Source organism: Scomber scombrus, chromosome 1, assembly GCF_963691925.1.
Source record: "Scomber scombrus chromosome 1, fScoSco1.1, whole genome shotgun sequence".
Classification (NCBI taxonomy): Eukaryota; Metazoa; Chordata; class Actinopteri; order Scombriformes; family Scombridae; genus Scomber; species Scomber scombrus.
Genome location: NC_084970.1, coordinates 38,458,532 through 38,480,903, shown reverse-complemented (window position 1 = coordinate 38,480,903; position 22,372 = coordinate 38,458,532). Strand labels below are relative to the sequence as shown.

The window sequence follows — 22,372 nt, the reverse complement described above, 5'->3', positions numbered from 1 at the left end:
GGGGCACCATTGACCTACCTCCTCCACTTTCTCTTCTTTTCCCCTCCCTACCCTCACCCACTGATCGGAGGTTCTTTGCTGCATGTCACACCCCCCTCTCATGTTTCCTGCCGGTCTACTGCTAAATAAAGGCGTCTATGCCAACAAAATCTTTTTAAAAAAACTAAAAAAAACCTTCCCCTGTACTCACTGCACTTAGGCAACCAATCCTAGCTGGTAATTATGTTGATTTCGCACTTCTTCTCCACCCCTCCATGAGTACCTAACCCTAACCCTAACCCACCTTCCCAGGGAGCTGCAAACGTCACTCGGCCCCATCAAACCTGTTCAGCCTTCCCAGAGCTGGATGACTACTTATCCACGAGCCTCGATCTTTCATTGCGATTTGGAGATAATGATTTTAAATACATACCGTGTTCTGTTCACATCCCAAGGCAGGCAGACTCAATCAATTCAACCAGGGGACATATTGGGGTTCTTTAGACCATGAACTATACTGCTGTGTCAGCCTGCTCCTCACTTAACTGTGACGCCCCATCCCACCCTGCCACGGCATGCACACTTGCCGCCCCCTTCCGGTCGTACAGAAACCAAACCCTGCCGTTTTCAATTTGCCTTCCAACCCCCCTCTCCTTCCATTCCCCCTAAACCAGACAAAATCCAGCCAACTGCCCTCAGCCCTCTTCCTACAGGTGTGGACAGAAGAGGTAGACCCGTGCTCTACCAGGGCGGATGGATGGTTTGTAATAATTTTAAAAACCTCGGCTGTAGTCTTTCCAGCTGTCACTTCCTCCGTACCCGCTCCTTCTATGGTGGGGCCCATGCCAGAACAACATGTCCCCACAATCCTACAAAGCAAGGCTTATGTAAGTACCTAGATACCTAGATACTCCCGTTAACATCCCTGCCCTAGCTCAGGCTTTAAAGGACCACCCAGACCGCCAGTTTGTGGATTTCCTCATCCAGGGTTTCAAGCAAGGGTTCCATCCTGGCTGACAGGTCTTGCCCGATTCCTCCTATATCTGTCACAATCTCCAGTCAGCCACGACAGATCTGGACTCTGCTGACATACTCTTGAACAATGAAGTCAAGGACAAGTTTATGATCGGCCAACTCACCAGCACACCTTTCCCCTCATTCAGAATCAATCCAATAGGCATAGCCACGAGAAAGTATTCACGTGGCCGATATGTCCCGGGGGGGGACATATCGGAAACCTGACAGATCCGTTAATGATTTGAACAGAAATATGTCATAAATGAACTACACTGCAAAACATTCACAAATATATTTTATTCTACTAAAAAGATACATTTGTAAAGGTATTGAATGGCAGTAATGAACTGATAAATATCAAATATCAATTATTTAATTGCAGGCCTAAAAAAATGTTTGCATCATATTTTTTTCAAAACAAAGAAAAGCTGTTTTTAGCCCTGAGGTGGTTCAGAATGTGTCATTTTAACTTCAAATTTATATTATTCTATTGTAACAGCAGATTTAAGTTCTCATCATAAACAGAAAACTTATCACATGATTTACATGCGATTCCTTTGTATTTTATTATTATACAGAAATATATAAAGTACCACAGATCTTATAATCCGATACAGATCAGTGCTAAATACTAGAAAGACTGACACTAAAAATATTCACAGATCTAAAAGTATGAATTCATGTATTCAAATAAATGACTTACACACTCTTATCTATATGCACAACATACAAAAAATAGCAAAATTTTTTTTTTTTTTTTTACAAAGAACAAAGAAAAAATATTTTATAAATGATACTGAGATTTGGTTTATTTCTACCAATTACTCTTTTTATATCTCCCTCTTAATTTATTACAAAATGTGAAAGAAAGTACTTTGACTTTTCATCAATGACGATGATGTCACTGATCACTTTCAAATTGATTAATTTATTTAACAATTCACTGACAATAACAATAAGCTTTTGAATATATCACCTAACCCTTTAAGGTATAAAAAGGAAAATACTGATGGGAAAGCTAGTGCAATATTAAAATCATGTTTGTTATATTATTATTTAAATTCAACCGTGTTCACTTCTTATCATGTTCAAACCTTCCTCTCATTATCACCAAACTAAGATCAGCTCACCCTTCATACAGCACCTACCTGCAGCTCTGCTCTCCCTGCATCACCACTGTTAGCTTCCAGCTCAACTTCATCTGATCTCTAATATGAAAGCAGTGGACATGAATAAGAGATAGAAAAACACTGATGGGAATGTCAAAAACAAGAGAAAAACACACAGACAGACTAACTCCTCTCTAGATGTGGAGATGTGGAGATGTGTAACGTTACTCGTTTTCAAGTTACATGAGTTAAGTTCATAGAGAAATCATGTTCTTTTACAACCATCTTAAATACTGTATTTAGTGTCAAATCGCTTTGTCCGTTACTGGAAAGTCTGCCATATTCTAGTAACGTTAATAGTCACAACGTTTAGCTAGCAAGAGTGTTAGTTAGATGTTGAATCACAACATCAGCTTAACATCAACAAGTCTAACATTAGACAGAAAATATAATTATCCTCCTGGAAATAATTATTACCAACTCACATTTCCTTTCTTTCTTTTCTCCCCCATGAGAAAGAAATCACTTAAACTGAGCTGCTGCTGCTGTTTTCATCTTAACCTCTGTCCTGTCGCCAGCTGCAGCCGCTTCCCGCCTCGCGCTTCCCGCCTCCCATTTCACGCTTCCCGCCTCGCGCTTCCCGCCTCCCGGTCTGAGCCGTTGAGCGACAGGTGACAAGACGCTGTGTTGCGCTTTCATAATAAAAGCAAGTAAGTTAAAGATTTTAAAATTAAATATTTTTCTCCTTAGCCGTATAATGTTTGGGTGGGACAAATGCGCCTGTCTCCAATACTGGAGGGGACACGCCCCCCCCGTTCCTACGGCCTTGCTCCCATCTACCTGGCAACCAGCACTACTTTTACTGTAATACTGCATACTACATCACTATAATACTGCAGTACTTTTACTGTAATACTGCATACTACATCACTATAATACTGCAGTACTTTTACTGTAATACTGCATACTACATCACTATAATACTGCAGTACTTTTACTGTTATACTGCATACTACATCACTATAATACTGCAGTACTTTTACTGTAATACTGCATACTACATCACTCATAATACTGCAGTACTTTTACTGTTATACTGCATACTACATCACTATAATACTGCAGTACTTTTACTGTAATACTGCATACTACATCACTATAATACTGCAGTACTTTTACTGTAATACTGCATACTACATCACTATAATACTGCAGTACTTTTACTGTAATACTGCATACTACATCACTATAATACTGCAGTACTTTTACTGTAATACTGCATACTACATCACTATAATACTGCAGTACTTTTACTGTAATACTGCATACTACATCACTATAATACTGCAGTACTTTTACTGTAATACTGCAGTACTTTTACTGTAATACTGCATACTACATCGCTCATAATACTGCAGTACTTTTACTGTAATACTGCATACTACATCACTATAATACTGCACTATTTTTACTGTAATACTGCATACTACATCACTCATAATACTGCAGTACTTTTACTGTAATACTGCATACTACATCGCTCATAATACTGCAGTACTTTTACTGTAATACTGCATACTACATCGCTCATAATACTGCAGTACTTTTACTGTAATACTGCATACTACATCACTATAATACTGCAGTACTTTTACTGTAATACTGCATACTACATCACTATAATACTGCAGTACTTTTACTGTAATACTGCATACTACATCACTATAATACTGCAGTACTTTTACTGTAATACTGCATACTACATCACTATAATACTGCAGTACTTTTACTGTAATACTTTCCATCACTGGCTGTAATTCTTCATGAATCTCTGTAATATTAACACATGAACACTTGTAGAAACATGAAATGAACAAAAGGAGACAAACTCTTCATTTCCAGTCTGGAAGGTAAATCCAGGTTTGACTCTTTTATTTCATTAGAAGTGTAGAATTGTATCTGTTACTGTCACACATGTCACACACGTTCTGATTAATGTTTGACTTCAAGGATTTGTGTGTGTGTGTGTGTGTGTGTGTGTGTGTCTGTCTGTGTGTGTGTGTGTGTGTCTGTCTGTGTGTGTGTGTGTGTGTGTCTGTCTGTCTGTGTGTGTGTGTGTGTGTGTGTCTGTCTGTGTGTGTCTCTGTGTGTGTGTGTGTGTGTGTGTGTGTGTGTGTGTGTGTGTGTGTGTGTGTGTGTGTGTGTGTGTGTGTGTGTGTGTGTGTGCGTGTGTGTGTGCAAACAGAGGTGGTCCATGTTCCTTTACAGGTTTCTATATTTCTGGTCTCAGAAAGTAACAGGAAGTAGAAACAATAAATAAGACATTTCAAACGGTTACACTGGTTCACCGTTAAAACAACTACTAAATATCCAATAAACTGAGACACAGGTGGAGTGCTGATATTATTATTAATATTAATATTAATTAATATATATGAATATTAATAAGAAACTTTAAGAAACACTCCTGAAATTATGTAATTACAACTTGGTCATGTGACATTTGTGCGTTTTTTGGCTGTGAATGTTTCAATATGAAGCTGCTGCAGAGGCCCCGCCCCCTCCCGTCACCACGGCGACGATGATGTCATCACAGAGTCATGTTGTCTAAAATGTAAACACAGCTGAGAGAGAAGCAGGAAGTGATGTCAGAGCGAGCGGAGAGTCCTGCAGCTTTAGTCCAGATCCTGAATACGACGACAGATCTCAGCTGTGAACTCTGAACACTTTGAGTTTCCTCCGAGATCCTTCGTCAGCACCTGATACACACACACACACACACACACACACACACACACACACACACACACACACACACACACACAGTATTATATGTTTGTACCTACTATTCTTCTAAAATGATGACTAAGTGATTAACTGATTAACTGCAGAGTGAAACACTGAAGGACTCTGATGACATCATCACGTTTCCAGGCTGACCTTCTTTTCTCTGATGGTGTCGAAACAAGCCGTCTGGATCTTCTGGCCGCAGTCGTGCAGGCCCATGTGACGCAGCATCATCACGGCGCTCAGCAGCAGAGCGGTTGGGTTCGCCATGTCCAGGCCGGCGATGTCAGGGGCCGTACCATGAACCTGCAGCACAGACACTCTGTTAGTTACTACACTGACTGTTATTAAAGTTATTACACGTACAGATCTGAAATAAGTCGGAATGTCATCAGAAAACACGTGTTTATATTTAATAAGAGAGAAACAAACCGATTCAAATATGGCGACTCCATTTGATCCGATGTTCCCGCTGGGAGTAACACCGAGTCCTCCGATGAGTCCGGCACACAGATCACTGCAACACACATCACATGACTCATCACATGACTCATCACACGACTCATCACACGACTCATCACACGACTCATCACACGACTCATCACACGACTCATCACACGACTCATCACACGACTCATCACATGACTGTTTCACTGGGAACCAGCAGTGATCACATGACTGATATTAACGGAGCAGGAACTGACCTGAGAATGTCTCCGTACAGGTTGGGCATCACCAGCACGTCAAACTGAGTCGGATCCTGAACCATCTGAGACCAGAACCACAAACACACTCAGTCTACAGTAGGTTAGGGTTATGGTTCGGGTTAGGGTCAGGTAGGGTTATGGTTCGGTAGGGTCAGGGAGCTGTTGGGCCCCGGACCCCTGCCCCCCCCCCACTGAGTTTATACAGAACTTTATTTTATAGCATTTTTATACTGAAGCTCAAACTGATTATTATAATATATATGATGTCCTGAAATAGTAAATAACTATATATATATTATATATTAGAAGTAATATGAACCTACATTGAGACACACAGTGTCGAGGTACATCTCAGTGAACTTGATGTCTTTGTAGCTTTCGGCCACCTCGCGACATTTCCTCAGAAACAGACCGTCTGACATCCGCCTGAACAGACGACACGTTATTAGAAATCATATTGATCACCCACTGATCAATCAATGCAGGAAATAAAAAGAAATATGACATCATGATGAAGCCTGCAGCTCAGTGCTGGGGATGTATTATTGATTATCTGCAACAACTTCCATCAATCGATCATGTCAAGAAACCCCCAGAATATGATCAGTGAGGCAGGTTAAACATGACAACTCTGATGGTAACATGTTCACATTAATACTGTATATACAGTATAGTATAACACATATATAACGTATAACATATCTATAACGTATAACATATCTATAACGTATAACATATCTATAATAAAGAATAGAGGATGGACGTAGACACTCACATGATGTTGGCTTTGTGGACGGCCGTCACGCTGGTTCTTTGGTTGTTTCTGGCGTATTCGAAGGCGTACTCAGCGATGCGTCTGCTGGCGTCCTCTGTGATCAGTTTGATGCTCTGAACAACACCTTCTACGATCTATAAGAGAACCGAACATAAACAACGTTAACATGTTACGATCTACGAGAGACCAGAACATAAACAACGTTAACATGTTACGATCTATGAGAGACCAGAACATAAACAACGTTAACATGTTACGATCTATGAGAGACCAGAACATAAACAACGCTAACAAGTTACGATCTATAAGAGACCAGAACATAAACAACGCTAACAAGTTACGATCTATAAGAGACCAGAACATAAACAACGTTAACATGTTACGATCTATAAGAGACCAGAACATAAACAACGTTAACATGTTACGATCTATGAGAGAACAGAACATAAACAACGGTAACATGTTACGAACTATAAACAACGTTAACATGTTACGATCTATAAGAGAACAGAACATAAACAACGTTAACATGTTACGATCTATAAGAGACCAGAACATAAACAACGTTAACATGTTACGATCTATAAGAGACCAGAACATAAACAACGGTAACATGTTACGATCTATGAGAGACCACAACATAAACAACGGTAACACGTTCTACGATCTATAAGAGAACAGAACATAAACAACGTTAACATGTTACGATCTATGAGAGACCAGAACATAAACAACGCTAACAAGTTACGATCTATAAGAGAACAGAACATAAACAACGCTAACATGTTACGATCTATAAGAGACCAGAACATAAACAACGGTAACATGTTACGATCTATAAGAGACCAGAACATAAACAACGGTAACATGTTACGATCTATAAGAGACCAGAACATAAACAACGGTAACATGTTACGATCTATAAGAGACCAGAACATAAACAACGCTAACATGTTACGATCTATGAGAGACCACAACATAAACAACGGTAACACGTTACGATCTATAAGAGAACAGAACATAAACAACGCTAACATGTTACGATCTATAAGAGACCAGAACATAAACAACGGTAACACGTTACGATCTATAAGAGACCAGAACATAAACAACGGTAACATGTTACGATCTATGAGAGACCACAACATAAACAACGGTAACACGTTACGATCTATAAGAGAACAGAACATAAACAACGCTAACATGTTACGATCTATAAGAGACCAGAACGTAAACAACGGTAACACGTTACGATCTATAAGAGAACCGAACATAAACAACGTTAACATGTTACGATCTATAAGAGACCAGAACATAAACAACGGTAACATGTTACGATCTATAAGAGACCACAACATAAACAACGTTAACATGTTACGATCTATAAGAGACCAGAACATAAACAACGGTAACATGTTACGATCTATAAGAGAACCGAACATAAACAACGTTAACATGTTACGATCTATAAGAGACCAGAACATAAACAACGGTAACATGTTACGATCTATAAGAGACCACAACATAAACAACGTTAACATGTTACGATCTATGAGAGAACAGAACATAAACAACGTTAACATGTTACGATCTATGAGAGAACAGAACATAAACAACGTTAACATGTTACGATCTATGAGAGAACAGAACATAAACAACGCTAACATGTTACGATCTATAAGAGAACACAACATAAACAACGCTAACAAGTTAGATCTATAAACAACGCTAACATGTTAGATCTATAAGAGACCAGAACATAAACAACGGTAACATGTTACGATCTAAAAGAGACCAGAACATAAACAACGGTAACATGTTACGATCTATAAGGGACCAGAACATAAACAACAGTAACATGTTACGATCTATGAGAGACCAGAACATAAACAACGCTAACATGTTACGATCTATAAGAGAACACAACATAAACAACGCTAACATGTTACGATCTATAAGAGAACAGAACATAAACAACGCTAACATGTTACGATCTATAAGAGACCAGAACATAAACAACAGTAACATGTTACGATCTATGAGAGACCAGAACATAAACAACGCTAACATGTTACGATCTATAAGAGAACACAACATAAACAACGCTAACATGTTACGATCTGTGAGAGACCAGAACATAAACAACGCTAACATGTTACGATCTATAAGAGACCAGAACATAAACAACGCTAACATGTTCTCATTGATCAGCTGGTTCTGATAACAACATGTTCAACATTCATCTTTTAACCTGTAAAATAAACATTTATATAACTATTATTGATCTGATGTATTGATTAATGTCCTGCTGTGATCAGCTGTGCGTCCACTCACCACGTGTTCGATGCCGCTGTACTCTCCCTCCGTGTTCTCCCGGATGGTGACCAGGTCCACGTCGGTGTACGGCGTCTTGTAGCCCTCGATGGAGATGCAGGGGCGCACGTTGGCGTAAAGGTCAAAGGTCTTCCTGAGCAGCAGGTTCATGGAGGGATGACCTGCTGCGATCGGAGTCTTCAGAGGTCCTGAAGGAGGGAAGAGCTCTGGATTTAATTATTGATTCATTATAGATAGTAATACTGTGTGTGTGTGTGTGTGTGTGTGTGTGTGTGTGTGTGTGTTTATTAGTGTGTGTGTGTGTGTGTTACCTTTGAGTCCTATCTTGCTTTTGTCCATTGACTCTTTACAATCAGGAGGAATCATCCAGCGTCCTCCTGGTCCCTGTATAGCCGTCACGTTTCTCTCCTCCCATCTGATCGGAGCCTCAACACAAAAATAACAACTTTAAATCAGCTGCTGACACTCACAGCACTTCCTGTTCCTCTCTGACAGCACTTCCTGTTCTTCTCTGATGTCATCACTCACTTTAGCTGCCTCGAAGATCTTTATGACAGCGGCCGAGATCTCCGGTCCAATCCCGTCGCCAGGAATCAGAGTGACAGTCTTCATCTGTACAGTCCACACGCACACACAGACACACACGCAGACACACACACAATCAGATGATAGATTAAACTCATTGTGGTTTTACAGACTAAATAACTGATAGATTAATGGATCATAAGACACAGTTAGCAGCAGCTCTGCAGAGTAAATATATATAATATACCATATATAGTATATATATATATATATAATATATATGTACATATAGTATCTATCTCACCCCTCTGGAGAAGGACGCTGCAGACAGAGCCGGTCTGCGGACCGCCTGAGACAGCTGGAGACAACATGGAGGTTTAGTGTTACTCAACTGTTTATACATCTCAGGGTCACTTTAACAGAAACACTGACGATCAGCACGAGGACCTGACGGAGAATCACTGATAATTATACTGATAATAGAATTACTAATAATATACTGATAATAATAATAATAATAATAATAATAATAATAATAATAATACTGATTAATATCAACAGTCATTTATCAGAGTGGAGACGCAACTAGAAACTAAACTACAACTATTCCTCCACCGGCTGCAGTTTAAATGCTCTGAGTTTTATTTTTAGTCTCTAGACTGAGTCTATGTTTAGTTTACTGTCTGTTCAGCTAGAACAGGACTAGTGTAGAACAGGACTAGTGTAGAACAGGACTAGTGTAGAACAGGACTAGTGTAGAACAGGACTAGTGTAGAACAGGACTAGTGTAGAACAGGACTAGTTTAGAACAGGACTAGTTTAGAACAGGACTAGTTTAGAACAGGACTAGTTTAGAACAGGACTAGTTTAGAACAGGACTAGTGTAGAACAGGACTAGTGTAGAACAGGACTAGTGTAGAACAGGACTAGTGTAGAACAGGACTAGTTTAGAACAGAACTAGTTTAGAACAGGACTAGTTTAGAACAGGACTAGTGTAGAACAGGACTAGTGTAGAACAGGACTAGTTTAGAACAGGACTAGTGTAGAACAGGACTAGTTTAGATCAGGACTAGTTTAGAACAGGACTAGTGTAGAACAGGACTAGTGTAGATCAGGACTAGTTTAGAACAGGACTAGTGTAGAACAGAACTAGTGTAGAACAGGACTAGTGTAGAACAGGACTAGTGTAGAACAGGACTAGTGTAGAACACGACTAGTGTAGAACACGACTAGTGTAGAACAGGACTAGTGTAGAACAGGACTAGTGTAGAACACGACTAGTGTAGAACAGGACTAGTTTAGAACAGGACTAGTGTAGAACAGGACTAGTTTAGAACAGGACTAGTTTAGAACAGGACTAGTGTAGAACAGGACTAGTTTAGAACAGGACTAGTGTAGAACAGGACTAGTGTAGAACAGGACTAGTTTAGAACAGGACTAGTGTAGAACAGGACTAGTTTAGAACAGGACTAGTGTAGAACAGGATTAGTGTAGAACAGGACTAGTGTAGAACGGGACTAGTTTAGAACAGGACTAGTTTAGATCAGGACTAGTTTAGAACAGGACTAGTGTAGAACAGGACTAGTGTAGATCAGGACTAGTTTAGAACAGGACTAGTGTAGATCAGGACTAGTTTAGAACAGAACTAGTGTAGAACAGGACTAGTGTAGAACAGGACTAGTGTAGAACAGGATTAGTGTAGAACAGGACTAGTGTAGAACGGGACTAGTTTAGAACAGGACTAGTTTAGATCAGGACTAGTTTAGAACAGGACTAGTGTAGAACAGGACTAGTGTAGATCAGGACTAGTTTAGAACAGGACTAGTGTAGAACAGGACTAGTTTAGAACAGAACTAGTGTAGAACAGAACTAGTGTAGAACAGGACTAGTGTGGAACAGAACTAGTTTAGAACAGGACTAGTGTAGAACAGAACTAGTGTAGAACAGGACTAGTGTAGAACAGGACTAGTGTAGAACAGGACTAGTGTAGAACAGAACTAGTGTAGAACAGGACTAGTGTAGAACAGGACTAGTGTAGAACAGGACTAGTGTAGAACAGGACTAGTGTAGAACAGGACTAGTGTAGAACAGGACTACTGTAGAACAGAACTAGTGTAGAACAGGACTACTGTAGAACAGGACTAGTGTAGAACAGGACTACTGTAGAACAGGACTAGTGTAATATTTACAGCATTAAGCCTTTAAACAGTTAATATGAAATGAACGGTAGTTAATGAGCAGTTAGCTGTCATCACGCTGAAGGACACACGCACACACACACACACACACACACACACACACACGCATACACACGCACACACACACGCACACACTCACACACCCACACACCCACACACTCACACTGTCACACACACTGATCTAAACACATTTCTTCCTCTCAGTCTGTTTTAACGGTTTTATCCTTCATTACTAACCAGTGACCTCCACGCGCTGCCCGCCATGCTGTTAAGGAAGAAGCTTCAAAGATCCTCTCTGCGTCAAAGAGCGCTCACTCTGCTCCTTTACTGGGGACGAGCTCTCACTCTGCTCCTTTACCGGGGACGAGCCAGCCAAAGATCCTCTCTGAGTTTGAGCTCTCACTCTGCTCTGCTGTCGGGGACGAGCTCTCACTCTGCTCCTTTACCGGGGACGAGCCAGCCAAAGATCCTCTCTGAACTTGAGAACGCGCACTCTGCTTTGCTGCCAGGGACGAGCCTACCAAAGATCCTCTCCAAGTTTGAGGTCTCACTCTGCTCTGCTGCCAGGGACGAGCTCTCACTCTGCTCCTTTACCGGGGACGAGCCAGCCAAAGATCCTCTCTGTTATCGAGAGCGCTCACTCTACTCCTTTACCAGGGACGAGCTCTCACTCTGCTCCTTTACCGGGGACGAGCCAGCCAAAGATCCTCTCTGAGTTGAGCTATCACTCTGCTCCTTTACCAGGGACGAGCTCTCACTCTGCTCTGCTGCCAGGGACGAGCCAGCCAAAGATCCTCTCTTATTTCAGCTATCACTCTGCTCCTTTACCAGGGACGAGCTCTCACTCTGCTCTGCTGCCAGGGACGAGCCAGCCAAAGATCTTCTCTGAGCTATAGAGCTCTCACTCTGTAGACGCTTCTCCATTTCACATACAGTTTGATCATTATTAACCCTTTCATGCATGCATTATGATGACCTCAGTCAGGTTTTTTTCCCTATTTTTTTTTTTCATTTCTCTTTAGGCATGAAAAAAAATTTACTTAATTTTCTCTTTCATAACATTATAATAAAACCTCATAATAACATAAATCAACTGATCTACAGCCAAAACCATGACTGCAGGTTTAGTGGTGATGTATGGAATGATGCTTTAGTGTCTATGCATCATAATCCTTTCATACATGAGAAACAGCTTTTGATTTCACTATGCATGAAAGGGTTAACTATCCAATCAGAGGCTTGGATGTAACTCAATAGCAGGCTTTACGAGCAGTACCTGAAGGCAGCGTGCTGGTCCCCCTCCCCCTCCACCCCCTCCTCCTCCTCCTCTTCCTCCTCTGTCCGGCAGCAGCATCCTCTGAGCGGCTGGTGTCTGGCTGTTTGTTGCAGACTGGTGAGGAGGTGATGGGAGGATCAGCAGCAGGATGGGAAACAAACAGACAACCTTCACCGAGGAGCAGCTGGAGGCGTTTCAGGTGATCCTTTTAAATCCCGACATGATCCTGTTAGCGTAGAGCAGCAGAGCATCAGAGCATCAGAGCTAACCCAGCAGCAGTAGATCACTTTAATGATCAGCAGATTATAGATTATAGATGATAGATTATAGATTATAGATTATAGATCAGAGATTAAACAGTAGATGTGAGGATGAGACTCTGGCTGCTGATTGGCTGAGCTCCATCCTCTCTGGATCCTGTCTGTGTGACTGATGCTGAGAAAGTAGATCCCTGATCCCTGATTCTCCCTGATCCCTGATCCTCCCTGATCCCTGATCCCTGATCCCTGATCCCTGATCCTCCCTGATCCCTGATCCTCCCTGATCCTCCCTGATCCCTGATCCCTGATCCTCTCTGATCCCTGATCCCTGATCCCTGATCCCTGATCCCTGATCCTCCCTGATCCCTGATCCCTGATCCTCCCTGATCCTCTCTGATCCCTGATCCCTGATCCCTGATCCCTGATCCTCCCTGATCCCTGATCCCTGATCCCTGATCCCTGATCCTAATGTGACTCACTGTCATCTGTCTGTAGGATTGTACCTTCTTCACCCGCAAGGAGATCCTGAGGTGAGTCTACACACAACTACACACATCTAAAAACATCTACACACAACTACACACATCTACACACACCTACACACACCTACACACATCTAAAAACATCTACACACATCTACACACAACTACACACATCTACACACATCTACACACATCTACACACACCTACACACATCTAAAAACATCTACACAACTACACACATCTACACATATCTACACACATCTACACACATCTACACACAACTACACACATCTACACACAACTACACACAACTACACACATCTACACACACCTACACACATTTAAAAACATCTACACACAACTACACACATCTACACACATCTACACACACCTATACACATCTAAAAACATCTACACACATCTACACACACCTACACGCATCTAAAAACATCTACACACATCTACACACATCTAAAAACATATACACACACCTACACACATCTAAAAACATCTACACACATGTACACACATCTACACACATCTACACACATGTACACACATCTACACACATGTACACACATGTACACACATCTACACACATCTACACACACCTACACACATCTAAAAACATCTACACATATCTACACACATCTACACACACCTACACACATCTAAAAACATCTACACACATGTACACACATCTACACACATCTACACACATCTACACACATGTACACACATCTAAAAACATCTACACACATGTACACACATCTACACACATCTACACACATCTACACACATGTACACACACCTACACACATCTAAAAACATCTACACACATGTACACACATCTATACATATCTATACATATCTACACACATCTACACACATCTGCACACATCTACACACATGTACACACATCTACACACATCTACACACATCTACACATATCTACACACATCTACACACATGTACACACATATACAGGTTCACAGTGCTGGACTCACTTCCTCTCTGCAGGTTACACAGCAGGTATCGTGAGCTGGCTCCACATCTGGTTCCTCTGGATTACACCAACAGCCCCGAAATCAGAGTTCCTCTGACGCTCATCAACACCATGCCGGAGCTAAAGGTCAGGCCTACACCATCCTACACCATCCTACACCATCCTACCGCATCCTACACCATCCTACACCCTCCTACACCATCCTACACCATCTTACACCCTCCTACATCATCCTACATCATCCTACACCATCCTACACCATCTTACACCCTCCTACACCATGCTACACCCTCCTACATCGTCCTACACCATCCTACACCATCCTACAGCATCCTACAGCATCCTACCGCATCCTACACCATCCTACACCATCCTACACCATCCTACCGCATCCTACACCATCCTACACCCTCCTACACCATCCTACACCATCTTACACCCTCCTACATCATCCTACATCATCCTACACCATCCTACACCATCTTACACCCTCCTACACCATGCTACACCCTCCTACATCATCCTACACCATCCTACACCATCCTACACCATCCTACAGCATCCTACAGCATCCTACACCATCCTACAGCATCCTACACCATCCTACACCCTCCTACACCATCCTACACCATCTTACACCATCCTACACCACCTTACACCATCCTACACCCTCCTACACCATCCTACACCATCTTTCACTCTACTACACCATCCTACATCATCCTACACAATCCTACACCATCCTACACCATTCTACACCATCTTTCACCCTCCTACACCATCCTACATCATCCAACACCATCCTACACCCTCCTACACCATCCTACATCATCCTACACCATCCTACACCATCTTACACCCTCCTACACCATCCTACACCTACACCATCCTACACCATCCTACACCCTCCTACACCATCCTACACCATCTTACACCCTCCTACACCATCCTACACCCTCTTACATCATCCTACATCATCCTACACCATCCTACACCATCTTACACCATGCTACACCCTCCTACATCATCCTACATCCTACACCACCCTACACCATCCTACACCATCCTACACCATCCTACACAATCCTACTCCATCCTACACCATCCTACATCATCCTACACCATCCTACACCCTCCTACACATCCTACACCATCCTACACCTACACCATCCTACACCATCTTACTCCATCCTACACCATCCTACATCATCCAACACCATCCTACACCATCCTACACCCTCCTACACCATCCTACACCCTTCTACATCATCCTACACCCTCCTTCACCCTCCTACACCATCTTACACCCTCCTATACCATCCTACACCCTCCTACATCATCCTACATCATCCTACACCATCCTACAACTACACCATCGTACACCATCCTACACCCTACTACACCATCCTTCACCATCCTACATCCTTCTATATCATCCTTCACCTTCCCACACCTACACCATCCTACACCATCTTTCACCATCCTACATCATCCAACACCATCCTACACCATCCTACACCCTCCTACACAATCCTACACCATCCTACATCATCCTACATCATCCTACATCATCCTACACAATCCTACATCATCCAACACCATCCTACACCATCCTACACAATCCTACACCATCCTACATCATCCTACATCATCCTACACAACCCTACACCATCCTACATCATCCTACACCATCTTACACAATCCTACATCATCCAACACCATCCTACACCATCTTACACAATCCTACACCATCCTACACCCTCCTGCATTATCCTACACCCTCCTTCAACCTCCTACACAATCCGACACCATCCTACAACTACACCATCATACATCATCCTACACCCTCCTTCAACCTCCTACACAATCCGACACCATCCTACACCATCCTACACCATCCTACACCCTCCTACACCATCCTACACCTACACCATCCTTCACCATCTTACACCCTCCTACACCGTCCTACACCATCCTACACCCTCCTACACATCCTACACCATCCTACACCTACACCATCCTACACCATCTTACTCCATCCTACACCATCTTACACCACCCTATCAATCAATCAATCAATCTTTATTTGTATAGCGCCAAATCACAACAAAGTTATCTCAAGGCACTTTACACATAGAGCAGGTTCTAAACCGTACTCTTCAAGTTTTAATTTATAAAGAGACCCAACATTCCCACATGAGCAGCATTTAGCGACAATGGCAAGAAAAAACTCCCTTTTAACAGGAAGAAACCTCAGGCAGAACCAGGCTCAAAGTGGGCGGCCATCTGCCTCGACCGGTTGGGGTAGAGGGGAGAGAGAGGAAGAATAGGAGAGAGAGAGAGTAGCACATTGAAAATAAACATTGAAGCTAGAAGGTCCGGGACTGGAATCTGTCATCCGGACGTCTACAGGCCCAGATTACCTGTGAGATGAGAAAGCACAGACAACTCCGGGGAAGAAGTGTAGGTTACTGAATGCATTGATAGTACATGAATGTTATTGGATATAGATGGATGGATAGAGAGAGAGAGAGAGGAGGAGAGAGGAGCTCAGTGCATCATGGAGGTAGGAGTCCCCCGGCAGTCTAAGCCTATAGCAGCATAAACTAGGAGCTTGCTAACTATAAGCTCTATCAAAAAGGAAAGTTTTAAGCCTACTCTTAAAAGTAGAGAGGGTGTCTGCCCTCCGGACCGAATCTGGGAGATGGTTCCACAGGAGAGGAGCCTGATAACTGAAGGCTCTGCCTCCCATTCTACTTTTAGAGATACTAGGTACCACAAGTAGGCCTGCGTTCTGGGAGCGCAGTGTTCTGGTAGGTACATAAGGTACTATGAGCTCTTTAAGGTATGATGGAGCCTGACCAGTAAGAGCTTTAAAAGTGAGGAGAAGGATTTTAAATTCTATTCTTGATTTTATGGGAAGCCAATGCAGTGAAGCTAAAATAGGAGTAATGTGATCTCTCTTTCTAGTTTTTGTCAGAACGCGTGCAGCTGCATTCTGGACCAGTTGGAGAGTCTTTAGAGACTTGTTAGGGCAGCCTGATAATAATGAATTACAATAATCCAGCCTAGAAGTAACAAATGCATGGATTAGTTTTTCAGCATCATTTTGAGACAGAATATGTCTGATTTTTGAAATGTTACGCAGATGAAAATAGGCAGACCTTGAAATTTGTTTTATATGGGAATTAAAGGACAGATCCTGATCAAATATAACTCCTAGGTTCCTTACAGTAGTACTGGAGGCCAAAGTAATGCCATCCAGAGTAGTTATATCATTGGATAATGTGTTTCTAAGGTGTTTAGGGCCAAGCACAATAACTTCAGTTTTTTCTGAGTTTAACAGCAGGAAGTTACAGATCATCCAGGTCTTTATGTCCTTAATACATGTTTGTAGTTTAGTTAACTGGTTGATTTCATTAGGCTTTATTGATAGATATAATTGAGTATCATCTGCATAACAATGAAAATTTATTGAGTGTTTCCGAATAATATTTCCTAAAGGAAGCATATATAAGGAGAATAGTATTGGTCCAAGCACTGAACCCTGAGGAACACCATGTCTAACTTTTGTTTGCATAGAGGATTTATCATTGACATTTACAAACTGAAATCTATCTGACAGATAGGATTTAAACCAATTTAATGCTGTTCCTTTAATACCAATTAAATGTTCAAGTCTCTTTAACAGGATTTGATGATCAATAGTATCGAAGGCAGCACTAAGATCTAACAGGACGAGGACAGAGAGAAGTCCATTGTCTGATGAAGTTAAGAGGTCATTTGTAACTTTTACCAGTGCAGTTTCTGTACTATGATGAGCTCTGAATCCAGACTGAAAATCCTCAAATAAGCTGTTATTATTTAGAAAGTTACACAGCTGATTAGCAACTGCTTTCTCGAGGATCTTAGAGAGAAAGGGGAGGTTCGATATGGGCCTATAGTTAGCTAAAACCTCTGAATCAAGAGTAGGCTTCTTAAGAAGTGGTTTAATGACTTCTTAAGTCATTAAACCATCTTACACCCTCCTACACCTCCTCCTACACCTCCCTACACCTTCTTACACCCTCCTACACCATCCTACACCCTTCTACATCATCCTACACCCTCCTTCACCCTCCTACACAATCCTACACCCTCCTACATCATCCTACACCATCCCACACCTACACCATCCTACACCCTCCTACACCATCCTACACCATGCTAGACCATCTTACACCCTCCTACACCATCTTACACCCTCCTACACCATCCTACACCCTCCTACACCATCCTGCACCTACACCATGCTAGACCATCTTACACCCTCCTACACCATCTTACACCCTCCTACACCATCCTACACCCTCCTACACCATCCTGCACCTACACCATCCTACACCATCTTACACCCTCCTACACCATCCTACACCATCTTAACCAATCCTACACCATCCTACACCATCTTACACCCTCCTACACCATCCTACATCCTCCTACACCATACTACACCCTCCTACACCATCCTACACCATCCTACACCCTACTACACCATCCTTCACCATCCTACACCCTCCTACACCATCCTTCACCCTCCTACACCCTTCTACATCATCCTTCACCATCCCACACCTACACCATCCTACACCCTCCTACACCATCCTACACCCTCCTTCACCATTCTACACCGTCCTACTCAATCCTACACCATCCTACACCCTCCTACACCCTCCTCCACCCTTCTACATCATCCTTCACCATCCCACACCTACACCATCCTACACCCTCCTACACCATCCTACACCATCCTTCACCATCAGACACCATCCTGCATTCTCCTACACCATCCTACACCTACACCCTCCTACACCATCCTACACCATCCTACACCATCCTACACCCTCCTACACCCTCCTACACCCTCCTACACCATCCTACACTATCTTACACCTACACCATCCTACACCATGTTACACCCTCCTACACCATCCTACACCATCCTACACCATCTTAAACCATCCTACACCATCCTGCATATTAAATGAGCGTTCTATGACAGGAGAACCCGTTCCGGGACCGGATCGTGGAGACGTTCTCCGAGGACGGACAGGGGAACCAGACCTTCAACGACTTTGTGGACATGTTCTCTGCTCTGTGTGAAACTTCACCGAGAGAACTGAAGACCATCCACGCCTTCAAGATCTACGGTGTGTGTGTGTGTGTGTGTTTGTGTGTGTGTGTGTGAGTGTGTGTGTGTGTTCAGTACATATGTGTGTTTGTGTGTGTGTGTGTGTGTGTGTGTGTGTGTTCTGTATATGTGTGTGTGTTTGTGTGTGTGTGTGTGAGTGTGTGTGTGTGTTCAGTACATATGTGTGTTTGTGTGTGTGTGTGTGTGTGTGTGTTCTGTATATGTGTGTGTGTGCGTGTGTGTGTGTGTGTGTGTTCTGTATATGTGTGTTTGTGTGTGCGTGTGTTCAGCGTGTCTGTCTGTGTGTGTGTTCAGTGTGTGTGTGTGTGTGTGTGTGTGTGTGTGTCAGCTCTCTAATGAACTGGTTCTGGTCCAGACTTTAACAGGGACAGCTTCATCTGTAAGGAGGATTTGAGGAAGACTCTGAACAAGTTGACTAAAGGTGAGCTGACGGCGGAGGAAGTGACGCTGGTTTGTGATAAAGCCATCGAGGAGGCCGACCTGGACGGAGACAACAAACTCTCCTTCTCCGACTTCGAGAACATGATCTCCAAAGCTCCAGACTTCCTCAGGTACTCCGTCTCTTTCTTTTCTTTTATTATTCACTCCATCCTAAATCACTCATCTGGGTCACCCTGCTGACCTCAGCCAGGTAACACATTAACATAAACCATTCATGCTGGTTTTACACTATTATAATAAACAGTGTTAAAGTAACTAATTACATTACAAAGTTACTGCCTTTAAAAGTTACTAGTTCCATAATAGTGTTTTACAGTAGTATAATAAATAATAATGTTTCCAGTAGTATAATAAACTAGAAAATTCCAGGTTAATGTTGAGTGCCACGGGGCTGCTGCCGGGACGAGTACACGATTTATTTCCAGTGTTAAAAAGTCACCCTGATCATATTCTGGTTTCTAGTATTAAGTACATCTTACTAGTCAGTATCAGGTGTAATGTACTTTATTCTCAACTTAACATCCCTGAAATATTAAGTAAATGTTCATCATATTTAAGCATAAATAATATTTATTTAAACTAATTAAAGTCAGAATAAATATGTGTTCTGAGTTTGACATACCACAGAAAAGTGTGTTGTTAACCACCCTGCCAAATGTGAATGATTAAAAAATGGCAAAACATGTGAAATTAGGCTTCAAAGTTGTGTAAAAATCAGCCTCTTTCTCTGCTCCCAAATGCTGTGGGCGTTCTCGCCAAGTTTGCTGAAGCCCCGCCCCCTACCGAGTGTCACCTGTCAATCAAAGTCACCACCTCTGTGGGCATTCCCGCCAAGTTCGCTGAAGCCCCGCCCCCTACTGGCAAAACAGACAGACAGGAATAAGCCAATCACAAAAAAGTAGCTCAGTTTCTGCCCAGCAACAGGTTGCTAAGGGCAGCTAAGGCCCTACGGTTGCTACGGCGATGTGAGAATCTGCTTGGAAAAAGTTCTCAAAATGCCCCAGAATTTGGCTTCTGACAAGGTCCCGAACAATTGGAAACTGTGAGAAAACCGTAACTCCTGTCCAAAAACCGAAAACACTGTGAGAGACACCGAAACCGGCAGATTCTGACAATGTTTATTTTATTCAGATTTCCCTTAAAATGAGCGCGTAAGCTCAGTGCGAAGACAGAGTGAGATTCTTTTGAAAAAAAAAGACGATTACATTAGGGTCAATGGGGAGCGAGACAGGTATTGACGCCGGTCTCGGCCCCCCCGTTTAAATTTTGTGCAGACCCCGCCTGTCAACGTCACATTTTATGAATCCCAACACCTATGTCTACATTTTGACCAAATATTATTTGTCTCCTTTTTATGGTTTGGCCGTGAGCTCGAGTTAAAAATAAAAATTAAGTTAATTTTTTCTGCTTCTCGCACTCAAGCTAACTGACGCTTCCACTCTAACTTTGAAAAAAAAGTGATTGCCACTCCTCGTTTGACTGCTCATAGTTTGAAAAGTTTACATGTTATGTAAAAACAGTTTGGTGTTTTGGAGAGAGCACAAGTTTTCCTCCGTTTTAAAGTTTGAATCACATATCTACGTGCAGGTATGAGAGAGCTAGGTGACTCCGAAAAAAGGTGACATTTTGTGGGTTTTAAAAAGAAAATCATTCATTTCCAATGGGGAATAATGCCTGGTATTTTGGGAATAACTTTGGGAAAAATTGGAATTTGAACAGAGGGAGTGCTCCGAGGCACTCCCTCTGCAGTATTACTGCTGAGGGAGTGCCTCGGAGCTTAGCACCCGTGGCACTAATAATGATGTTTACAGTATTATAATAAAATATGATGTTACAGTATTATTTATTGAATGAATCTCTTCTTCTGCTCTGCAGTAACTTCCACGTCCGAATATGAGACGTCGCCTTCACAGCAGCTGAGATCCTGCCGAGGAAAGACGACTCACTCTGACCCGCTTCCTGATCCATCAGGTGTTCTTCCTCCAGACTCCACCTGAACCTGGACCTGAACATGGACCTGAACATGGACCTGAACATTCGACCTGAACCTGGACCTGAACCTTAGTCCCACTTCGACACAGTGCCTGTCCTTTCGATCTCTGGAGGAGGGTCTTCCTCTCCAGCAGAACCTGGTCTGGACTCAGGAGCATGGGCTGATTTGACAGTGGGAACATTTCAGAATGAAGGACTACACCATACTTTAGATTTCAGTTGAATCTGAACTGTTTTGAGGTGGACAAGCTCATTTTATACGAGGAGAGTTCCTGCTGCTGTGTTTCTGTC

The 22,372-nt window shown here is 42.4% G+C and overlaps 2 protein-coding genes across 2 annotated transcripts; one reads left to right on the top strand and one right to left on the bottom strand.

Moving 5' to 3' along the window:
• Positions 1 to 4,002: 4,002 nt before the first annotated feature.
• Positions 4,003 to 11,836, bottom strand: LOC133982617 (isocitrate dehydrogenase [NAD] subunit alpha, mitochondrial-like). Its single transcript, XM_062421673.1, has 11 exons — positions 11,670 to 11,836; positions 9,538 to 9,591; positions 9,237 to 9,320; positions 9,020 to 9,134; positions 8,709 to 8,896; positions 6,375 to 6,508; positions 5,923 to 6,025; positions 5,597 to 5,661; positions 5,325 to 5,409; positions 5,046 to 5,198; positions 4,003 to 4,864 (listed from the first exon to the last, which is right to left on the bottom strand). The coding sequence occupies exons 1-11, from the start codon at positions 11,694 to 11,696 to the stop codon at positions 4,781 to 4,783; spliced, it is 1,092 nt and encodes a 363-aa protein (XP_062277657.1). The 5' UTR covers positions 11,697 to 11,836; the 3' UTR covers positions 4,003 to 4,780.
• Positions 11,837 to 12,853: 1,017 nt separating this feature from the next.
• On the top strand, positions 12,854 to 21,986 carry LOC133987071 (calcium and integrin-binding family member 2-like). Its single transcript, XM_062426367.1, has 6 exons — positions 12,854 to 12,907; positions 13,464 to 13,498; positions 14,472 to 14,583; positions 19,499 to 19,646; positions 20,004 to 20,199; positions 21,965 to 21,986. Exons 1-6 carry the CDS (start codon positions 12,857 to 12,859, stop codon positions 21,984 to 21,986), a joined length of 564 nt encoding a protein of 187 aa, XP_062282351.1. The 5' UTR covers positions 12,854 to 12,856.
• The last annotated feature ends 386 nt before the right edge of the window (positions 21,987 to 22,372 follow it).